The sequence below is a fragment of the Hoplias malabaricus genome, chromosome 2, assembly GCF_029633855.1.
Source record: "Hoplias malabaricus isolate fHopMal1 chromosome 2, fHopMal1.hap1, whole genome shotgun sequence".
NCBI classification, from domain to species: domain Eukaryota; kingdom Metazoa; phylum Chordata; class Actinopteri; order Characiformes; family Erythrinidae; genus Hoplias; species Hoplias malabaricus.
In genome coordinates, this window is record NC_089801.1 from 28224203 (window position 1) to 28244405 (window position 20203).

At 37.9% G+C, this 20203-nt stretch overlaps 2 protein-coding genes and 1 long non-coding RNA gene across 6 annotated transcripts; 1 reads left to right on the top strand and 2 right to left on the bottom strand.

The window, feature by feature from the left end:
* Positions 1–1016: 1016 nt before the first annotated feature.
* Positions 1017–3916, bottom strand: tmem203 (transmembrane protein 203). 4 transcript variants are annotated; one of them, XM_066660100.1, is made up of 2 exons: positions 3790–3916; positions 1017–2097 (listed from the first exon to the last, which is right to left on the bottom strand). In XM_066660100.1, the coding sequence occupies exon 2, from the start codon at positions 1821–1823 to the stop codon at positions 1395–1397; it is 429 nt and encodes a 142-aa protein (XP_066516197.1). In that variant the 5' UTR covers positions 1824–2097; positions 3790–3916; the 3' UTR covers positions 1017–1394. The 4 variants fall into 4 exon arrangements, with proteins under 4 accessions (XP_066516197.1, XP_066516195.1, XP_066516198.1 ...); XM_066660098.1 differs by having other exon boundaries at positions 3667–3849; XM_066660101.1 differs by lacking the exon at positions 3790–3916 and adding an exon at positions 2740–2967.
* A 1166-nt stretch (positions 3917–5082) lies between these two features.
* On the top strand, positions 5083–14092 carry alad (aminolevulinate dehydratase). The gene is made up of 12 exons (XM_066660097.1): positions 5083–5287; positions 6965–7087; positions 7664–7714; positions 9296–9392; positions 9712–9847; positions 10030–10113; positions 11327–11415; positions 11509–11564; positions 11659–11746; positions 12511–12597; positions 13082–13211; positions 13955–14092. The coding sequence occupies exons 2-12, from the start codon at positions 6969–6971 to the stop codon at positions 14011–14013; spliced, it is 996 nt and encodes a 331-aa protein (XP_066516194.1). The 5' UTR covers positions 5083–5287; positions 6965–6968; the 3' UTR covers positions 14014–14092.
* Positions 14093–14569: 477 nt separating this feature from the next.
* LOC136686370 (uncharacterized) lies at positions 14570–16589 on the bottom strand. Its single transcript, XR_010800314.1, has 3 exons — positions 16431–16589; positions 14822–14905; positions 14570–14709 (listed from the first exon to the last, which is right to left on the bottom strand). It is a non-coding gene; the product is annotated as an uncharacterized lncRNA (long non-coding RNA).
* Positions 16590–20203: the final 3614 nt, after the last annotated feature.

Sequence of the window (20203 nt, forward strand, 5' to 3'; positions counted from 1 at the left end):
CAGTTCACCTCATGAGCCGTTAGGAAATAATGGCTCACATCAGCCAGTGGTAATGAGATTAATTAAGGCTACATAAATATAGATTGTTCTAGGCTATTAAAGAACGGCTTACAGTTTAGGAGGTGATTATAAGCAGCACTGTTTCAAACATGCATAGCACACACTAGCCACAACGGAAGGGAATTATTTAAAAAAACAAAGGATCCTCATTTTAAATTTGAGGCAGTGAATTTGCTTTGTGTGCGCGCGCGGGAGAGAGAGAGAGAGAGAAACAGAAACAGTAAAACCAGCTCTATTTTAAGATGTGGGTAGAAACCAGGCTTCCACTCTTGGCATTTAGAAACACAATGGACTGCACATAATGAATAAGAAAAAATGTTAAAAGTGCTATTTCCGTGACATTGTTTTACAATATCGACAAGTCCAGGTAAAGTTCATGGACAATAAAAATGAAACATTTCCTGCGTTTCTTTGTGTAATAATTGTTTAACTCAACAGAAACCATAAAAGCATTCGACTATAAATACTTGTGATGCATTGACTGTTAGCCTTAAAAGGCTACATCTGGATTGCTTGCACCGACTGAAATATTTCAGTTGTTAAAATTAACATTTTTTTCTGTTAGGAAGAGATTTACGGCACCGTTACGTTATTTTCCAGATTGTCACTTCCCCAGCGCATTTTAGCTTACTGCTCTAATAACATTATTATTATTATAAAAAACTTTTTTTTTGTTTGAGCAGCAACGAAAACGAAGTGAAAAACAAGCATTGAATGAAGTAATGGAGTAAAAATAACAGCACAGTGCCACCTGCTGGTTGTAATTTTGCATCAACCTTTAAAATATGATCCCACTCAATTATTCCCAATATTTATTGACTCTTATGTGCATAGGAAGTTATAAATTAAGGATTTATTAATAATTCACAAAAGTTCAAATAGAAGCAGATGCAGGACATGATTTTGATCTGAAAAAGTGTCAGGTTTGTGGTAAAACAATATCCAAGAGTCAGAAAATGCCTAGGACACACCTGTTTATATGCTGATTTATTTACAATTTAATTACATAGATAAAGTAACAACAACAGCATTCAGAGAGACAATTAAGAACAAAACTTGCTCAGCACTTCGGACATCACAAATGAAAAATTGCACATTGTTTTTAGCATCAGCCATGAGTGGATGCAATGACAGCATGTTTATAGGCTTGAACCAGAGAAACTCACTAAAATACATTGACAAACATATGAATGTCATTTTCCCCCTTCACTTACAGCTGCAACCATCAATGATTCCCAATTTTTAATATTGTGTGGCCCAGGAGTGTTCTTTGAAATTAGTCCTCTGACCTGCGGATGGACCGAATGGCAGACTACTGCCCAGTCTACTCCACGTTAGTTAACGCGGCAGGCACGGATCATCAGCAGCTGCAAAAGGATGAAGAGTGGAGAGATGATGAGACCGAAGAGCGGGTCCTGATGATGGTCCTGATGATGGTCCTGTTCGTCCAGCTTCTGGCAGAGGAGCACCTCACACACCAGTTTGAGGCTGAGCACGGTGAGGACCCAGAACAATCTCAGAACAGCCAGCCGTTTCTCCCCTTCCTGATACAGGCGGATCGACACAATGGCTGTGAAGTAGGTGCTGAGGCCATCAGCGGCAAAAAGTGGCACGAATACATGCCACCACTTCATGGCAGAGTATTTCGTATCCACACGGACTGCCAACAGCACAGTGAATACCAGCAGCGCGCCCAGGTGGAGGAAAAGCTCGAAGGTGGCAAAGCCGAGCCATTGCACCAGCTCACGCAGGGAGAAAAGCATACTTCTATGGCACTCGTAGATTTTCAGTAAAGAAATGGGAAATTAAGCCCAGCAGGTTTGAGCACACCTGGCTTTCTGATTCTCACAACTGGTAACAAAAGAAAGCCAAAGTACAGATATAACGTACAACAACTTGGGAGTTTAAGATGGACTCTCCCTTTAAAGGCTTAGTCACTATTTTGGAAGCATTGTGAGCTTCTTGAAGTGGACCAGGTCTTCTTTATAAACCTGTAAGTCCTGAATGCATTTCACCACTTCGAGGACGATCAAAATCCTAAGAGAATAAGACCAAAAAAAAAAAAAACAACAATTTTTATAAAGCAGATGATAAATTACCACAGAGAAAAGAATTTCTAAAAAATCTGTGAACCAATTCCTTTTTCTATCCATGGTCTAACTTGGTGAGTGTTAGGTGTAAACCATGTCATGTGAAATATACATTCTATCCACACAGAAATTATAAGACATGATTCTGTCTGGCCTGCTTTTTTAATTGATGAAGTGTACAAGGAAATCAATCCAAAGAGAGGCCATTAACACAGACCAGTATTACAAGTTGCTGCATACGAGTTCAATCCAATACACTTTCTGTAAAGTTCAGCAGATATTTCCTCATGGTTTGCTCACTCTTCTGTCCATTTGCATGATATAAAATTAGTGTTTTTACCTAGACCTGGCTGTGCAAACTCTAAACAAATAAAGTGGCTAGGACTGAGACAGTCAACACAACAGATCTTCTGAAGCTTATTTCCCTATATAAAAAGTTTAAACAGTCGTTCTCCAGAATTGTATACAACACTTTTAATAGTTCAGTATCAAATACAGCAAGCTTAACTGTGATGAAAAACATTAAATTTGTTCATTCATTGTCTGTAAACGCTTATCCAATCAGGGTCGTTGTGGGTCTGAAGTCTACCCGGAATCACTGGGCGCAAGACAGGAAAACACCCTGGAGGGGGCGCCAGTCCTTCACAGGGTGACACATTTAAGGACATTGAGTCACCAATCCACCTGACCACTTGTTTTTGGACCATGGGCGGAAACCCACGCGGACAACACACCAAACTCCTCACAGATGGTCACACAGATCCCTGGAGCTGTGTGACTGCGACACTGCCTGCTGTGACACCCTGATGAGAAACAGTAGAATACACTATCTACCTATTTATACACACTAAAATGCATTCAACAGGATCTTTAACTGACAATGGATGTTTTGTGCAGGTCAGATCTCTGCATAAAACATTACATGGACTAAACATTCAGTTGTGCACAGATTGTAAATTATAAAACAGGCTGAAATTAAACGGGATGCTCTTTAACAGCTGCACATGAGACACGTGAGCTAGTATTAAGCATTGGAGAAGGTAAGCTGTGTTTTCTGTAGAAGCGGCGCCCCATCGAAAAACAAAGGGATGAGACAGATATGTATGTTTGGGCAATCATCCAAAATCAGTATCTGCCACACTTACGTTTTAATGCAATAGAAATAGAAGCTATGTCAGATGAGCAGATGCCTAGAGGCTTTTTTTTGTTACAATTACGTTAGAATTAACATTGGCATAGGCCAAAGTTTCATCTGCTGATATGTTGAGAAAACTCAAGCTTTCACATGCTATGATTTGACGTTACACAACGTGAATATTAAGATAAAGTTCATGTTATATATTTAATAAGGAACCGCCATCGGTGGTTCATTTTAACTGATACGGCTGCGTTTGTAGCATTACTGGTTGTTAGCTGAAGGGAACGCGTATTAATCAATGGTGAACCAGGCTAAGATACGACGACGCAAAGCTAGCTGTATTAACCAATCATGACAAAACAAACAATGTTACCTCACCTTACTGTATTCAAAGAAAGGGCTAGAGGGAAAAACATTACATTTTCAGCAGAGTCGTAGCCATAATAGAACATTTAAACAAAAAACACAGCACAGCAAAAGGACTAGCTGTTATGTAGCTACCATCCTCGATGTCACCCCCGTGACGTTGTACGGAGTCCAACTCAAGCCAAACGCTCAAAGCATTCTTTTCAGGGAGTCGAATTAACCGATACAATTTACAAGAAGAACCGGTTCTTTCAGATCCCAGTAAGCTGTCCTGAGTCTATCCTTTAACGTTTCCATTGGGCCTTCGATTAAACCCATAACAAACTCATCTCTGTGAATCAAAATCACGTATTTCAAAGTTAGATCCAAGGGTAAAGTGCTTTAATACCTTAAATATACCTCTAAACCAGTGGTCTTGAACTTGGACCCAGTTTCCAGGCCAGGATTTTAAAATGGCCAGCCAGAATGATGCGACGGGTGCAATTGCTAATTAACCTGAAATTGCTTCTACAAAGATATCACCTCCCTTACCCTTCGTTAGGGGTGCCTTCTTTTGCTCAGTATCCCTCTGAAGCCTTCTAGTCTTCCTGTTAGCTAAGGGCCGTGTTTGGAGCAAAATGAAAAGTTCCCAAACACAGGTCCTGTGAAAAAGTAAAAGTTCTAGATGTGTACTGGTGGAGCATCAGAAGAGACGCAATGCATGGTATAAACTCTATAGACTATGTGCATCTGTCCAGCAGGGAGTCCAAGATGTAGATGCTTATAGTGTTACATGCCTGAACGTGTAGAGCTCAGCTTAATTGGGTGGGCTAAAAAAACTTTTTAGGGGGAGATATAGACGCCCTAAACACAAAAAGCAGGTGTAACAACATCACTGGTTGTCAAATATCAAAAGCAAAAACCTCACAGCTGATTGTGCAGAGTGTGAGACAATCCACTGGAACTACACAAGGCCTGCATAGCCTTGTAAATGATGAAGACTCGGCACTTCTCCTTCAGTAACTTCACAACTGAAAACAGAATTTAATAATAGTCAAATTTAACTCTCAAAGATAAATAATGACACCAATATTTTCTCTAGTTTCTTCACCACACCATTATTACTGACAGGGAAATCACAAAAGGTGACAGGATTGGTTCATTATGTTTATGACATCAGAATCCCTGGGTGTTTGGATTCTCCTGTATAAGACCTATTTGGAACACTGCTGTTCCAAAGCAAAACTGTTCAGATGTGATGTTTGCTTTTTATTTCACTCATGAATCACTCGTCTTCTAGCAAAAACATCACCTCATAAAAACCTTGACTGTCACCAAAGAGGGTGTTTGAGTCTTAATAAATCTTAGTTGGATGATTTCATGATTGGCACACCATTTGTATCCCACAATGTCAAGTATGTAAAGTAAAAGTGAAGTAAATGTTGACACTTTAAGCTTCTTTTACCAACAAGGACTCGTCAACCCAAGTCGGCTACCAAAGTGTCGGCTATTCAAAGAATCGACTCATTCGTTAACGACTCCTCAATACATTACATGTACAGAATCAAAGGGAAGGTAAAAGTCACTCTCAGCTCTGAGACTCTTGCAGCAGGACGTCGTTGGTCTACAACCCCTTGAAGTACAAGATACTGCAGTAAGGCTCCATATATTCCAGCTTTCTTTCCCAGTCTGTTTTAATGTCTTCAGAAATTATTTTTATTTAAACCTAAAAGCGTTTTCTCATTGTCGTTGCAAGATCATTCCTTACTTCGCTAGCTACCGTTAGCCTATTTGAAACTTTCCATTAAAAAAAGTGCATACACATTTAAGTAAAGTCGTTATACTGTTTTTACCTGTCATATGCTGCCGAGTTGTTTGAGTAACATAATACATTAATGGTTATAAAATGTACAACTCTTTCATTCGGTCGTATATATTCAGGTCATGTTCATAACAATTCCCTTTACAGAAGCAGCATTTAAAAGTGAGTATTATATCAGTTTGAATCCGTTCTCATATGAAGACTCAGCTTCAGTATTACAGCTGGTTAAACTACTCAAGCTCAAATAATATTGTAGCCCATTTAACTGTAGAACGTCTCAGTATATCACGCCTCTTATCAAAGTTTATCAAATGGGTTCAGGGTTTCATCGTCTGTATTTGAGATTCTCTTTTTCTAAATAAGAAAAATAAACCTCTGAAATTAAAGTTTAACTAGTTGTCATCAATTGGGAACTAAATATTAACAAAAAGAAGACTGCTTTTTTTGTCTTTACAAATATGAATGGTTGTAAAGACAATTATCATTACGTGGAAAAAATATGAATTACCTAAATTTAACATATAAGTGTATACAAGTCAATCCAACTTTGGATTGTGGAAAGTTTCTTTCCACTGCCATTCTTCCACCTGTGCCAGCGATGCACAGAGGACTCTGCATAAATTCAGTAATGTGTCCACTGAGTAGGAAATTTGATTTATTTATTTATATTTTAGTTCTTCTAACTACAAAGTAACAACTGCTGGAAAAGCATGCTTTTGCATTTCTGTGGAAGTCTAAGCATCAGTGAGCAAATGAGTTGCTGGAGTAATTTAAGGAATGTTCTAAATGGAGATTAATCATGCATGCCTGCCCATGGGAATGATCAGGCAGAAATCAGACTGGTCGTCTTTGTCATGGAATAGTATTGGGTTTGTCTCTGAAAAGGAATATAATTTGAATATTTCCCTCTAATTTGTCAGTGCATTTTGTGACATGGTTCACGGTCCTGGAAGGGGTTAATGATTTAGGGGATAAAGTCTAATTAAATAATTTTTTAAAGATTTTGAATGTACTATTTGACTGAGAGGCTATGGGTTCTGTGAAATAAGCTATACATCATGAAAGTAAATTGTATGATTGAAAAAATGCAGCTCCTGCAATCTGAAAATTGCACTTATTCCAATTTTGATTTCAATATAAAAGCAATTAAACTTTCAGCCTTTGTCTGGGGCATGGGTCTTATTTGGATTATGAATTTCCTAATATTGCCTCCTTCGCTTTCTTAAATGTAACATTAAAAATGATCTCGCAGGAGATTGTGACAAACACTTACTAAAAATATAACTGCGACCTGGTTGAAAGGTTTCATTCTTGTCGCATAACACTTTTTTTTTTTTTTTTTTTTCTTTTCTCCCCCAATCATTCATTCATGTCCCCATCCCTTTTCAAAGAGGTTTTTGGTGTTCGTGCATTGTTTATGTAGACACTCTGATGAGGAAGTCTGATGACAAAGTTCTTGTTAACAAAGATCAGAGTGATGGTGAGTGACTACTCCTTTGTTATCTTCAGCACAATGACCCAGCCAGCTGACTCGATCCTGCACAGCGGTTACTTCCATCCCTCTCTCAGATACTGGCAGACATGTTCTTCAGACCTCAGACCGGACAACCTCATCTACCCTATCTTCGTCACGTAATGCATTCTCTTCTTCATGTGTCTGCATACAGGAATTGTCAAAATCATTTATCTTTTCTCCAATTTGTAATTTTTCCATGTCATTTTAGTGTCAGCTGTGGCTTACACTGTAAAAATGATAAATCAATGTCTAAATCTCTAAATGGCTTTAGATCGTATTAAAAGGCTCAAAAAGAATCAGTCAAGTTCGTGTATAAAAGATTCTGTACTGAACCTGTTTAAAACATGGTTGCCTCCATTTCTGTTACCCACTGAATGGAGTATAAACTGGGGAGTAAAAATGTGCAATTTTCTTTATAGAAAAAAAGTAAAATAGTTTTTTTTTTTTCATGAAAATGGGTGGTGGCATTTTGATGTTTAAAAAAATGTTAAATTTGGAAATACAGACCAAATGTGGAGAATTTCAGAAAACATGCTTACAACTCTTTTCATGCATTCCCATTGTCATTAAATACTGTCTGTTATCAAGTATTAGACAGGCTATATGACTAACTTTGCATGCGTCACTTGTACTTTTAAATGTTTCATAAGTTGCGTGCTTTTGTGCAAAATAAATGTTTTCTTTTCACACAGTGACAGTCCTGATGCTGTGGAACCTATTGCAAGTTTACCTGGTCAAGCAAGGTATTTAAGTAATCCCCTGTGCCTTTATGCATCTTCGTGACATTTAATGTTTTTGTGCAAAAGCAGACTATGATGGAATATTGACGCCTCATATTTTCTGGACAGCTACCCATGTAAAGCATAAAGAATTTTACCTGTTTTTAAGGCAGTTGAACAACTACTGACTGTGCAAGTGGGGCACTGACTTACATGGTGCAGAGGTCCTATTTTTGCTTGAGCCCTCATTTTGTTGCCAGATATTGTACTTCACCCATTAGCCTGCACTGTAGATCTGCCTGAGGTGTATCTTTAGCTTTGTAAACAAGCTTAGTGCATCACAATTTCTTTATTTTATTTATTAATTTATTAAGGAATTCTCCCTCTTATTTTTTGCTCCTGGGCTCATAAGATCCTGAAAATGTTAGTTGTTTTGAAACAATACAGAATTTTGTAAGAATGTCATTCATGTAAACATTCAGACAATGGTGAACCATAGGCACTCAACCATATTTTATGTATTTCACAAAAGATAGAAAGATATGATTTTTAGCAGAGTGTGTCATGTCCATAGCTAGGCTGGGAGCCACAGATAAGCTCTGGTGAGGGTGGGTCCAGTGTCAGCCCTTCTGAAACAAAGATAAAATGTGATTCGGTTTGTTCTTTTCTAAAACCCTCTGTAACATTGCCCCATTTCAGGAGCGTTCAGTGCATTTTTCTATTTCCATGACCACAATTTAATTTCCATTCGGTGTTATGGAAACATATTCAGAAACATCCTAATGTCCACAGAACTGAATTTAGGATGTAGGCTTACACTTTGGATATATGACCACTTTGGATGTATGACAATTGTACAGTTGCATTTAATATTTTTTTGTTTTATTGTATTGAAAAATGGTTTTGTCCCTATTTATTCCTTTTTAAAAAATGGCTCATGGCACAAAGACGTGTAGAGCCATGTAAAACAAAATATTACACCAATATAACATTTCAGACTACAATTATATAATCTCACGTGACCTGTGTATTTCACTAGTTATTTTAAATAGTAAACAAAATATTTTTACATGAATTTGACATTATGAGCTCTGGTTTCTCTCACCACCACTGTAAAGAAACCTGAGTTAAGATATTTCTCTACACTGCACCATCTAGCATTAACATTTTTTGTGTGGATTGGGTTATGCTTAACTTTTTAAATATATATGAATTTCTTTTATCCGTTATATACATAAATCCAATAAATATTGCAGAATTAAAACCGTAAAACTGACAAAAAATGCCCAGAAATTTTTCATGTATTGTTTGCCTCTATTTGTGTTATTTTAGGTAATACAGCATTGTATGTTTAATTAGTCTCTGATATACAGTGGTAATTAGTGGAATATAAATAATAAATACTTCTCAGTGTGTGTCAGGCTTAAATTAATTAGGAATAAATGATACCTATATTTTGGGGGTATCCTTAGTTTTTAAATGATACTAACCAGCTACATGTTCCATTAGGCTCTGAGAAAGCATAAACTACTGTTTACAGTGCATTAGAGTGTGATTATGGATGCATTTGTGATAACATTCTTACATGAATTTCACTGATTGCAGATATGGAGTCAATAAGCTGGAAGAGATGCTGCGTCCTCTTGTGGAGAAAGGCTTAAAGTGTGTACTGATTTTTGGAGTCCCTTCAAAAATTGAAAAGGTGGGTGGAATGAAGAAGCAAAATTGCCTTCACTATCCTCAGAGCAAGGACTTCTTAATCCAACTTCATCATATGGGTTTTCATCAGAAACTTTATGGGCCTCTTTAGTGGATTTTTAATATACCACTTAATTATACATTTTACTAATTGTACCTTTACTACTGATGATATTTAAATGACGTTGCTTTATTATGCTGTTTATTTCTTTCATACACCATAATAAATTATTGATAAATCACAGGGTCTTCGCATATGGCATTGTTCTGGACTGGATTTCAAGGATATACATATATTCATTCCTTAACTGTCTTCCCTTCAGGATGAGAGAGGTTCTGGAGCTGACACAGATGATACTCCTGCAGTCTTGGCTGTAAAGAAGCTGAGAGCCACTTTCCCTGACCTGGTGATTGCTTGTGATGTGTGCCTCTGTCCTTACATCTCCCATGGCCACTGTGGTCAGTCTAAGCATACATCTTTCTTATTTTCTTATTGCTTTTCATCATAACCAAACAGTTATAATTATTTTAAGTGTGAAGAACCTTCAGTTGGAGGGAGGACATTTCTGTGTTTCTCTTACACTCTACCTTTCTGCAATTTCCTTCAAGTGACGAAGTCTTGTGTTATATTTACACTGTAGGGATCCTGCGGGAAGATGGCTTCCTGGATAATGCAGCAAGTTGCGTGAGACTGGGAGAGGTTGCGTTAGCCTATGCTCGTGCTGGTTAGTCATTTCTTCAACTGGACGTATGTTTTTTTATAGCAAAGTTATAAAAGGGACATTATGCCTGTTTTTGAAACAAGTTAGCATAGGTCTCTGGGATGTACAAAACATGTTCATAAAGTTCTTTGCCTAATATCACCATCTCTATTCTTAGCCGTTGCTGGCCACCCAGCCCATACATTTGTCTAATTCGGTAACAGCTTCCGTCTTTAAGGTGGGATAAAAAAAACACAAGCAAATGTAGCTGTTTATTTTCCATCTCATAGAGTTTGTCACCTTAAATGATGCAGTAGTTTTGTCCAGGCGCCTGTAACTGCTTTACTGTTTATGGTGTTTAACGAAAACTTTGATTAGTGTGATTGTGTGAAAATAGAGGCAGCATTTAAGGTGGAACTGAAACTTCAAAGAAGGTGGCATTAAATAGTAAGCAACTTTTAGACTGTACTAGTGTGTTTTAAACTGGAAGTTTAAAGGAGTACTAGGCAGTATAAAAACATCTGTATATGTTTCAGCATCAAAGTTTGGTTTATGACACTGGCACTGTTAGGCTTTTAAGGTCTTGGAGAGCAGCTGCATCACATATAAATATATTCCCATAGCTATGTATGTAGTCAGTTATGTACAATCCAACCTCGAAAAGAACAGTCACAGGTTTACCTCACTGCTGTTCCTGGAGCTCAGTGTCGTGGAGTGGTGTGTGTGGTTTTTTTTTTTTTTTTTTTTTTTGTTTTTTTTTTTCTCCATTTTCTGAAGCAGTAGAGACAAGTGGAAATACATAAGCACTCAAAGTGAGTTTTGCATAATATGTCCCCTTTTAATGGGCCCATGTCTTGAAGCATATTTTTTGTTATACCTTGGAAATAAACATGTTATGAAGAATAAACACTTTTAAAAGTTTATAGTCGATAAAGTCTTTGTACAGTATCGAAGTTGCATTAACAGCCTACCTTGATTGAATTGCATTGTATATCAGTAAATCAAACATTATGGATAAAGGCCCCATTAAAAACAAAGGTGGATAACTACTTAATCTAAAATTGCTATGAATAATCATATTTAATGAAATGTGTGGCAGCAGGCAGCTTTTTTTTTATCCTCCACATTGTGTAAAGAAGACACAGCCAAGTTAAGAACTATAATTTTTTAAGAAGATGGGGCACCTTTTGGCAAATGTAAGTGTTTTTCTCATGCCTTAATCTGGTTTGTCCCCAAGGTTGCCACATCATTGCTCCTTCCGATATGATGGATGGCCGAATTGCAGCCATTAAGCAAGCACTGATATCCAATGACTTTGGCAACAAGGTAATCCGTCTGTAAATTCTGGACCACTTTTTTTTTCCTGATATCACTCCATGATTTGAACTGAACAGTAGCTGATGCAGTTTTTCTCCTTAGGTTTCAGTGCTAAGCTACAGTGCTAAGTTTGCCTCCTGCTATTATGGACCCTTCAGGTGACTTGTCTGTTTTACGTTTGATTGTTTTTGCATTAAATATAATGTGATGATGTATGAACTGTTTGCCGTAAATGTGGTATAATGTTTACAGGGATGCTGCCAAATCTAAGCCAGCGTTTGGAGATAGGAAATGCTATCAGCTGCCCCCTGGTGCCCGAGGACTAGCACTGCGAGCCTGTGTATGAAAGTAACATCTCAAATTTTGAAAGGAATATTTTGAGAATCAGATGGTAGTGCTTAATGTAATTGTAGTAGATTTTTCAAGATTTTGCTTCTCTACATTGTCACATGTAATTTATCAGTTAATTTTGTAATGTGTTTAAAGGTTCAGAATGAGTCAAAATTCTACTTTGTGATCTAGTTGCTAGATTGTGTCACACGACATGACGGTTTTTTGTCTAATTTTATGGAGACTAGAAGAATGTCAGGCACACACACTACATGATTGGGGAATAACTCACTACATGACCCCAAACTCCTGAACTAAACACACGACTCGTGTTTTCTAGGAGAGACAGATAAATTTGATTGCACAATTAGCTGCTGTTATTGTTTGCGCTGCTTAAGAGAGGTGGAGGCTATCTGATATTTTGCAAATGGTCAAGAGCAACATTTCAGGCTGATCACATAAGCATTATAAAGGCATACTTTGTTCAGATTTTCTCTCTTTCCAGCAGTAAAAGGTTAGATCATGTGGTTTAGAAACATGTTGCTAATTGACCTATAAACTTTGATTAGCTACAGTATTAGCTACATTAGCCTCATAGCTCAAGCACAAAGCTAAAGCAAACTGATAACATATTTGCTTCACTGATTTGGGGTAAGGGGGTAAACTCGGGGGTAAACTTTGAGGAAGGTGTCTCTTTAGAAGATGTGAGCATTAGAAGAATTTAAGTCAGTTTTGTTATTTATTTTTTGCTGTGACTGTTACATGATTTGTTAGGATCGAGATGTGAAAGAGGGAGCGGATATGCTGATGGTGAAGCCAGGACTTCCTTACCTTGATATCCTGAGGGAGGTTAAGAATAAGGTAAGTGTGGCTTGAAGTCATATGGCTGTAAATTTGTCCAATTTTTTATTTTTTATTTTTATTTTTTTGGTCATTATATAACACTGTATCTGTGCACTGATTTAACACCAGAAGTTGCTCAACCACTTAATAATAATCACCTTTAGTAACTGAACAGATTAGACTATTATTATTATTATTCATTCATTCATTATCTGTAACCGCTTATCCAAGTCAGGGTCACGGTGGGTCCAGAGCCTACCTGGAATCATTGGGCGCAAGACGGGAATACACCCTGGAGGGGGCGCCAGTCCTTCACAGTGCACTATTATTATTATACATTTTTTATTTATTTATTACAAAATCATTTCAACCTCAACCTGCCACACTGTAAATTTTGAGGATACCTGCTTTTAAGAATAATAGGATCCAGCAAGTTAATCAGAGTTTTGGGATTCTCTGCGATGGACCCCGTTCTAAAGTCTGATCTTGACCTCTTCCCCAGCACCCCATGCATCCTTTAGCAGTGTACAACGTGTCTGGAGAGTTTGCCATGCTGTGGCACGGAGCACAGGCTGGAGCATTTGACTTGCGCACAGCTGTCCTGGAGGCCATGACTGCCTTCCGTCGAGCAGGTAAGACCCGCTAAAATAATTTTTCATCTATCAAAATTTTGAAATTGTGTGCATGCATATATGCTTAACAACATAATATAATATGAACATAAGACAATTTAAAGGGATATAAGGAATTTTACTTCACTTTAAAAAAGGAATATGACACATTTTCATGTAGGCAGAGGTTTAAAAAAGGAACATAAAGATGTTGTGCTAATAAAGCTAACACTAAATTAGGGATGTCAAACTGCATTGTCTCCTCTGGAACTCTCTGGAGTTGCTACTCAGAAGGAAAGTTATGAACCAATCCTGCATTATAGCAAGTTGAGACCATGTATAGTAATATGCAGAGTGAAACTTGCTGTCTTGAACATAATACATACGTACATACACACACAGTGCTTTTCAAGAACTCGGAGGCTTACAAGTTTTTGAAATACAGGAAAACAGTAAAGACACACAGAATTATGACATTACAAACAGGAGCATAGTACAGGTTGGCAAAGGGCTGGTTTAAGATTGGGAATAGTTATAAGCAATATTGAAGTGAGAGGTTTTAAAAGAGGTTTATATTTAAAATTGTAGTTAGAGTTGGATATGAGAGGATAGAAAGTTCTTTAAACAAATTTTAAATCAAACCGTACAAATGCTGTGACATGTATCCCACTTCGGCTGTTTGTTGTGTACAGAATATCTGGATATTAAAGTGTCACACATTGAATTTCCACTTGTTTATTTTTCTCCCCCGCCTCTCTCTTCAGGAGCAGACATCATCATCACGTACTACACGCCTCAACTGCTTACATGGCTAATAGAGTGATGCATTGAACTACATTGATCAAGAGGTCTGTTTATGCAAAGCATGTTGATTAAGCTTTACTGAATTATGTACTGGATCTACAGAAAATTTAGACTTGTTTTTGCTAGGAGCGGATCTGTCATCCACACTGGTGGTGTTACAGTTAAATGATGTCTTCATCTGCTTTTGTTTCCCACTTTTCTCTCCTATCTACCCTATCTATCTCTTTTCCTTTGAATGTGATTTTTAATTGGTGGAAAAGTACTGGACTTATATAAATGTTAAAATTATTGATCTATAGAACACTTCCAAAAATGTATATCTTGCTGGGATCATTATCTTCAGTTTTTTACTTTCAGTTGATTTCTGTTATCAAAGATATGAATAAAAAAAAACATGTTTAAATGTTGGTTTATTTCTGTATTTTTTTTTTCTAATAGGTGAGGATAAATTTTTTAAATAGGGAAGTTTATTACATATTCTTCTTTATTCATGTGTGTGTGCGCACACTCATGGCTGAACTGAGTGAACCATCAGAAATGCCCACCTCCTAACTTGAGAGTTTAAAAGCAAATCATCATTATGTTCAGCTTGAGTAGTGCACCACATTTTCATATAAGACTGATAGTTCTGAAGTGTCCTATTAAACTGGCAGCATGTCGACTGAGGCCGGCTCGTTGAGTGGAGGTCCTCCGGTTGATGAACATACCTGCTGCCCTAAGGAAAAACAAAGTATGTTCAAAATTATAATGACATTTTTCTGTAAACATTAAATTAGTAAATTGCAAACTTGAACACAATCATTTGTTAGGTCTTGCTTAATACGTACGGTTGCTGTATCATCCTGTGTTTCTATCTGCCTTCCTACATGGCCTGCAGCACTCAGAGAGCCTTTCAGCCAAATAGAACAGCCCTGAGATCAGTAACAAAACACAGTATTAACCATATTATTATACATTTATCAACATGAGTGGATATTCCTTATAATTAGTGAATTCCTTAACTTTGACTTGACCTCTAATAACCTCTTAATAAAATACTTTGCCCTGAATAATTCATTATAAAGGCCATTGCTATCTGAGCTGTCTCTTAAAATTAGGATCGAGATCTCAACATAGAAATTTTTTTTCCCCTCCATTTATTTTGAGTGAGTGTTTGCCATCTCATCACTTAGCTGCCTTTCCCCACTGCTCTAGCAAATGCAACAGCTGTCCAAGTGATGCTTCAGGTAAAGTGATGACCAGTATTTGTTTTTCCATGTTTTAAATTCTTTCCATGATTCTAAGAGAACTATTTTTAGTCACAGTGAATATGAAAAGTCGACAGATCCTTGTTAAAAAGCCACATGCAAGGACACACTGGTCCCCCAGCCTCTGTGTTCCTTGTTTTGATTTTAGAAAGTTGACAACCCAACTCACAAACTGCATGCTGGGAGAAGGTGTAGTGAGTTTCCAGACGGCGAATGTAATTTCAAGACAAAAATAAAGATAAAATATTAATTCAATGCCTGTAACAATCTTTAACCAAACTGAAAAGCCACTGAGGCACTAGTTGAAATAGTATTATGTTAGCAGAGGAACCCTGATTATTATCGATAATTAAAATGTTCATGCAGTAAACACTGCAGTATTTAGGGCAGACTGAGTTGTCTTTTTTATTTCTCACGGATATAAATCTCAAATAATTGTCAGTAATTGCCTTAACGTGAAAAAAAATCTAACGTGTATTAATACTACTAAATGTACTAAAACAACAACCTACACCAAACTTTTCTTCGTTACATTAATCACTCGTTTACTAAAACAATTAAACTGTAACTCATACTGAAAGTAAAAATAAAAGTCTTCCCATTAAAACCAATTAAATAGCTTAATGTGTCATAACCGTGGATGTACGTTATTTCACCGTAAGTTTACTCACAGTAATTGGGGGGAATGTGTCGGTCCTGTGTTATTTTTGTAGAATTTACTCTAAAACTGATTCCTTATAATGGGTTTAAATGAAAATAAAAAAAAAATATATTAACGTATTTTGTTTTAGTTTGAGTTGAGTTACAGTTTAATTGCTTCAGCACTAGAAAACACTTACGATAAGTAGTGAGTCACGGTGAGATGTTTCCTCACCCATCGACGTGTTGTCGATCACTGCACTTGAGTTAACGCCCATGTCAAATCCCCTCTTTTTTTAAAAAAAAAATCTAACCTAAAAGTAATTGTTTATTAATATTACATATAGAAATTATATAAATTTATATTATAAAAGTTATAAAAAAAACAGAAACATTTGCTGTCCCTGTTCGCCCCTCTGACGTTACTACACCACTCACACAGTCGCGTCCAGAACTCTTCACCAGAGGGGCTCTTTAACGCTTTATAATTCAGTCAGTGTCACAAAGTGACAGTAAATAGAAATGGAGTTTTAAATCGATGTTCACTTACCGCTCATTATTAATCAGCACAGCATTGTTTCTGTTCTGTTCCCCCGTCTCCAGAACAGGGTTGTGTCTTGCTTCTGTCCTGTTTGGAAATCGACCCCTTGAGCGCTTCAAGTGACAACAGTCATGACAATCTGGGATCGGGTTTTTGCGGAGCTGAGAGTGGGTGGAGTACGGATAGAAGGAAGTGACGTTTCCTGGCAGCGAGCCAGAATTGTTTGGAAGTAGGAGCGGGAATAGGGAGGAAAGGGGGAATGGGAGTGACTGCCCGAAAGAAGAAATATAAGGCGATTATCATCAGCACAGTGCTGTCATATTCTTCTGAATATGTCCCCATTCTTCCGTTAGCTCATCATCTGAGAGATTTGGGAAGGCTGACAGAGCACTTTCCTTTTTTCCTAAACTGGACACCAGATGGCTTAGACATTTGTTTATCAATTTTTTGTGTGGTTAATTTGGCGCTCGAGCATTTTTACCGGTCATTCAACACCGTCGTCCGAGAGTATATGTATTATATATGTATAAATTTGTCACTGCCTCTTGGAATAGTGCTATTTGACACAGATTCATCTGATTCAGAGACAGGTGGGGGTGTAGAAGTCAGTGAGACCGTGGATGTAGCTGCCACACAATGCCTGAAATGTACTACGTGTGACTTGAATATCCCTCTTAGTAAAGGATTCATCAAAACCCTTGTGAGAAAGATGTGGCAGGTAGATTGGGATTGCAAACACAGGGGAGGACATTTGTTTGCTATTCAGCCAGAGGTAGGCTTAGGCGACAGTGGACGGAGTCAAAGACTAGGCTCGGAATCAGTTGAACATGCACTGCTTAACTCTAGACAGAATTCAGTCCAAATAACACTTTTGGCAGACCCACTAAAGGAAAAGTGTCACAAAGATTTTACACTGAAGGGATTGCTTTCCTAAAAGTCAGGAATGGGTCTAGTTCACAAACGGGTCTTTTGTTTTCTAAACCATATTGTTATTTATAATATAATTTAACTATTATAATAATTTATTTTAAAATTATTTTATCTTCACTTCAGGGCAGCTCCAGGGACATGGAAGTTGTGAGGAGTTGGTGTGTTCTCCCTGTGTCCGCATGGGTTTCCTCCGGGGGCTCCGGTTTCCTCCCACAGTCCAAAAACACACGTTGGTAGGTGGATTGGCGACTCAAAAGTGTCCGTAGGTGTGAGTGTGAGTGAATGTGTGAGTGTATGTGTTGCCCTATGAAGGACTACGCCCCCTCCAGGGTGTATTCCCACCTTGCACCCAATGATTCCAGGTAGGTTTTGGACCCTAAACTGGACAAGTGGTTACAGATAATGGATATATATATAAAATAATATAATATTTACCTAAGATTTAATACAGAAATGAGGGCAGTTTAAACTTTTAAATAAAAACAATATAGCCTATACCTAAATTAAATGTTAAATGTTATTATTAATTTTTATGTTTATATTTAATTTAATTTTATAACAATTATAAAAAGGTTTGAAAAATATATTAAGAAACCATGGTATTAATACACAGTCATCATTTAAACCCTGGTTTTAAATACCTCATCATGATTTTTTTTATATATATACCTGATGTTTTGAACTATGATATACATTGTGGGAGCTTAGAGATAAGCTTTAATAAAACGTACAGGAGAGCAATACTTAAAGATTAGCAGCTTTCATTCCCTCAACACTGTGTTATGGTATTGTTTTAGGATAGGAGGATAGGATCTTTATTGTCACATACAAAGTTATACAAGTACAACAGTGTAGCGAAATTGGCTTCCGTCTGTACACTCATATAAACAGAGGTTAGGTGTGTACAACAGACGCGACTGCAGCATGTTACCTGCACCATCTCACGGTTAGAAGAAACAGCTGGATTTACATGGGGGAAGTGGTGGTTAAAAAAACAGAAGGTCCCAGATTGTGGCTTAAGAAGCAGAGTGTGTGATCTTGAAAAAAACAACACCTGTAGCACACAAACAATACACACAGATAGTGTCTGTTACGTTTACAAGAAGCAGTAGGAGGCGTGTTCATGGGTGGGGCGGGGGTCCGCAGAATGGAGTAGCAATCACTTTGTCCTTGAGCCCGCAGTTCACAAAGGACGGTGCAGCCAGATCTCCACAGCAACCGTTCCTCTGGGGGAGTTTGACTATCAGCAGCTCGAGGTCGCTGATAGCTGGGGCAGCCAAAACAGATAAATTCAGTTTGTTACAATCAGAGACCTGAAGCTAATTTGAGCTAAAAGTCCCTCTGATTCAAAGCTCCATTTTTGCTCCGGTCTTCCAAACGTTCAAACTTGGAGTTCAAAGCCGTTAATTGCTCCATGATGAACTCCAAGCTTCTACTCACAGTCACAGTCTGTGCGCCAACGGCTCTGCCCATCCCATCTATCATGTTGGGCAGTTTCCTTGGACTGTTTACAACTGACTCAACTCTTTCAATTTCCCGATAAACCAAGGCAATGCCTAAACCAATCAGCAGAAAGCCCACGATCATAAATCCAAATAGGTATACATCTTCAATGTCTTCGATGGAAAGAGGCACCAGACACACCACGCGCCACTTCTCCCATCCATCCATGGCATATCCAGCTGGCATCGTTCCATCAGGGCAGGCGGGCTCCCCCGAGCCCAAGCTTCTCCTTGAGAAGATGGTGTCAGTAGCGTTGAGAGACCAGTTGATCATTTCCATTTCTAATTTTAATTCGAAGAGCGGTGCTAAGAGAGTCTCTGAAGGTAGACAAGACAATACCAGACGAAGCCAAGCAGGAAAGATAAGGAGCGGAGAGGGAGAAAATGCGACCGCCTCCGAGGAGAACAAGAGAAAAGAAAAAAAAAACACTATTCCAGCATTAGTCTGTCTCCCACTTGAAACAATGAAAAACATTACATGTTTTAGTTATATGTTGGGGATATAATAACTTTAATATACTAGTTTGAGTTATCTTCAGTTCACTGAAGGAATGTCAACATGTCTTTTAAACAGATACAGATTTATAAATTCATTCATCACTAAATACACCACACATCACTTTTCCTGCAGAACTGTGGGACAGAATACATCTATTTCCTACACCCCACATCTAGGATGAGGAGTTGGGGCAGCATCTAAGCCTGATTTACAGGCCTTTTTTGAAATGGGTAGAAGGGATTGGATGCAGAAAGGATCAATCAAGGTCTATAAAAGTGAAAAAAAAAATCTACTCATTATACGACCAGTACATTAAAACAAATAAAGAGCTCTATTAATTACTCTCTGGTGGGTGGGGGACACTGGGGTCTGAGGAGCTATACACTGCACTGGCCTCTGTGGTGAGGCAGCAGGGTGGGCAGATGAGCTCCCAGACTAAGGGGATTCTGGGGTCCAGGGGACAACCCAGCCCTGGAGGAGAAATGGTTCTCTGTAGAACCCTAAACACTTGAAGAACCTTAGTAAGAATAAAGGTTTCTTTGTATTATGAAAGTGTTTTTCAGACTGATGGAGAATGTGCTGTAAATGGCTCTATATAGCAACATTTAGAAAAGGGCTCTATACGGCACAAAAAAGTGTTCTTCTATTATTATGATTTCAAACTTGTAACAATAAAGGAACCTTTTATGGTGCCACACAGAAGCGTTTTCTACAAGGTGCTCTATAGAACCATCTATAGCACATTCTCCATCAAACTGAAGAACACTTTCATGATGCAAAGGAACTTTTAATCATGCAAAGGTTCTTCAAGTGTTCTATATAGAACCGTTTTCTTTAGTAAAGAACCCTTG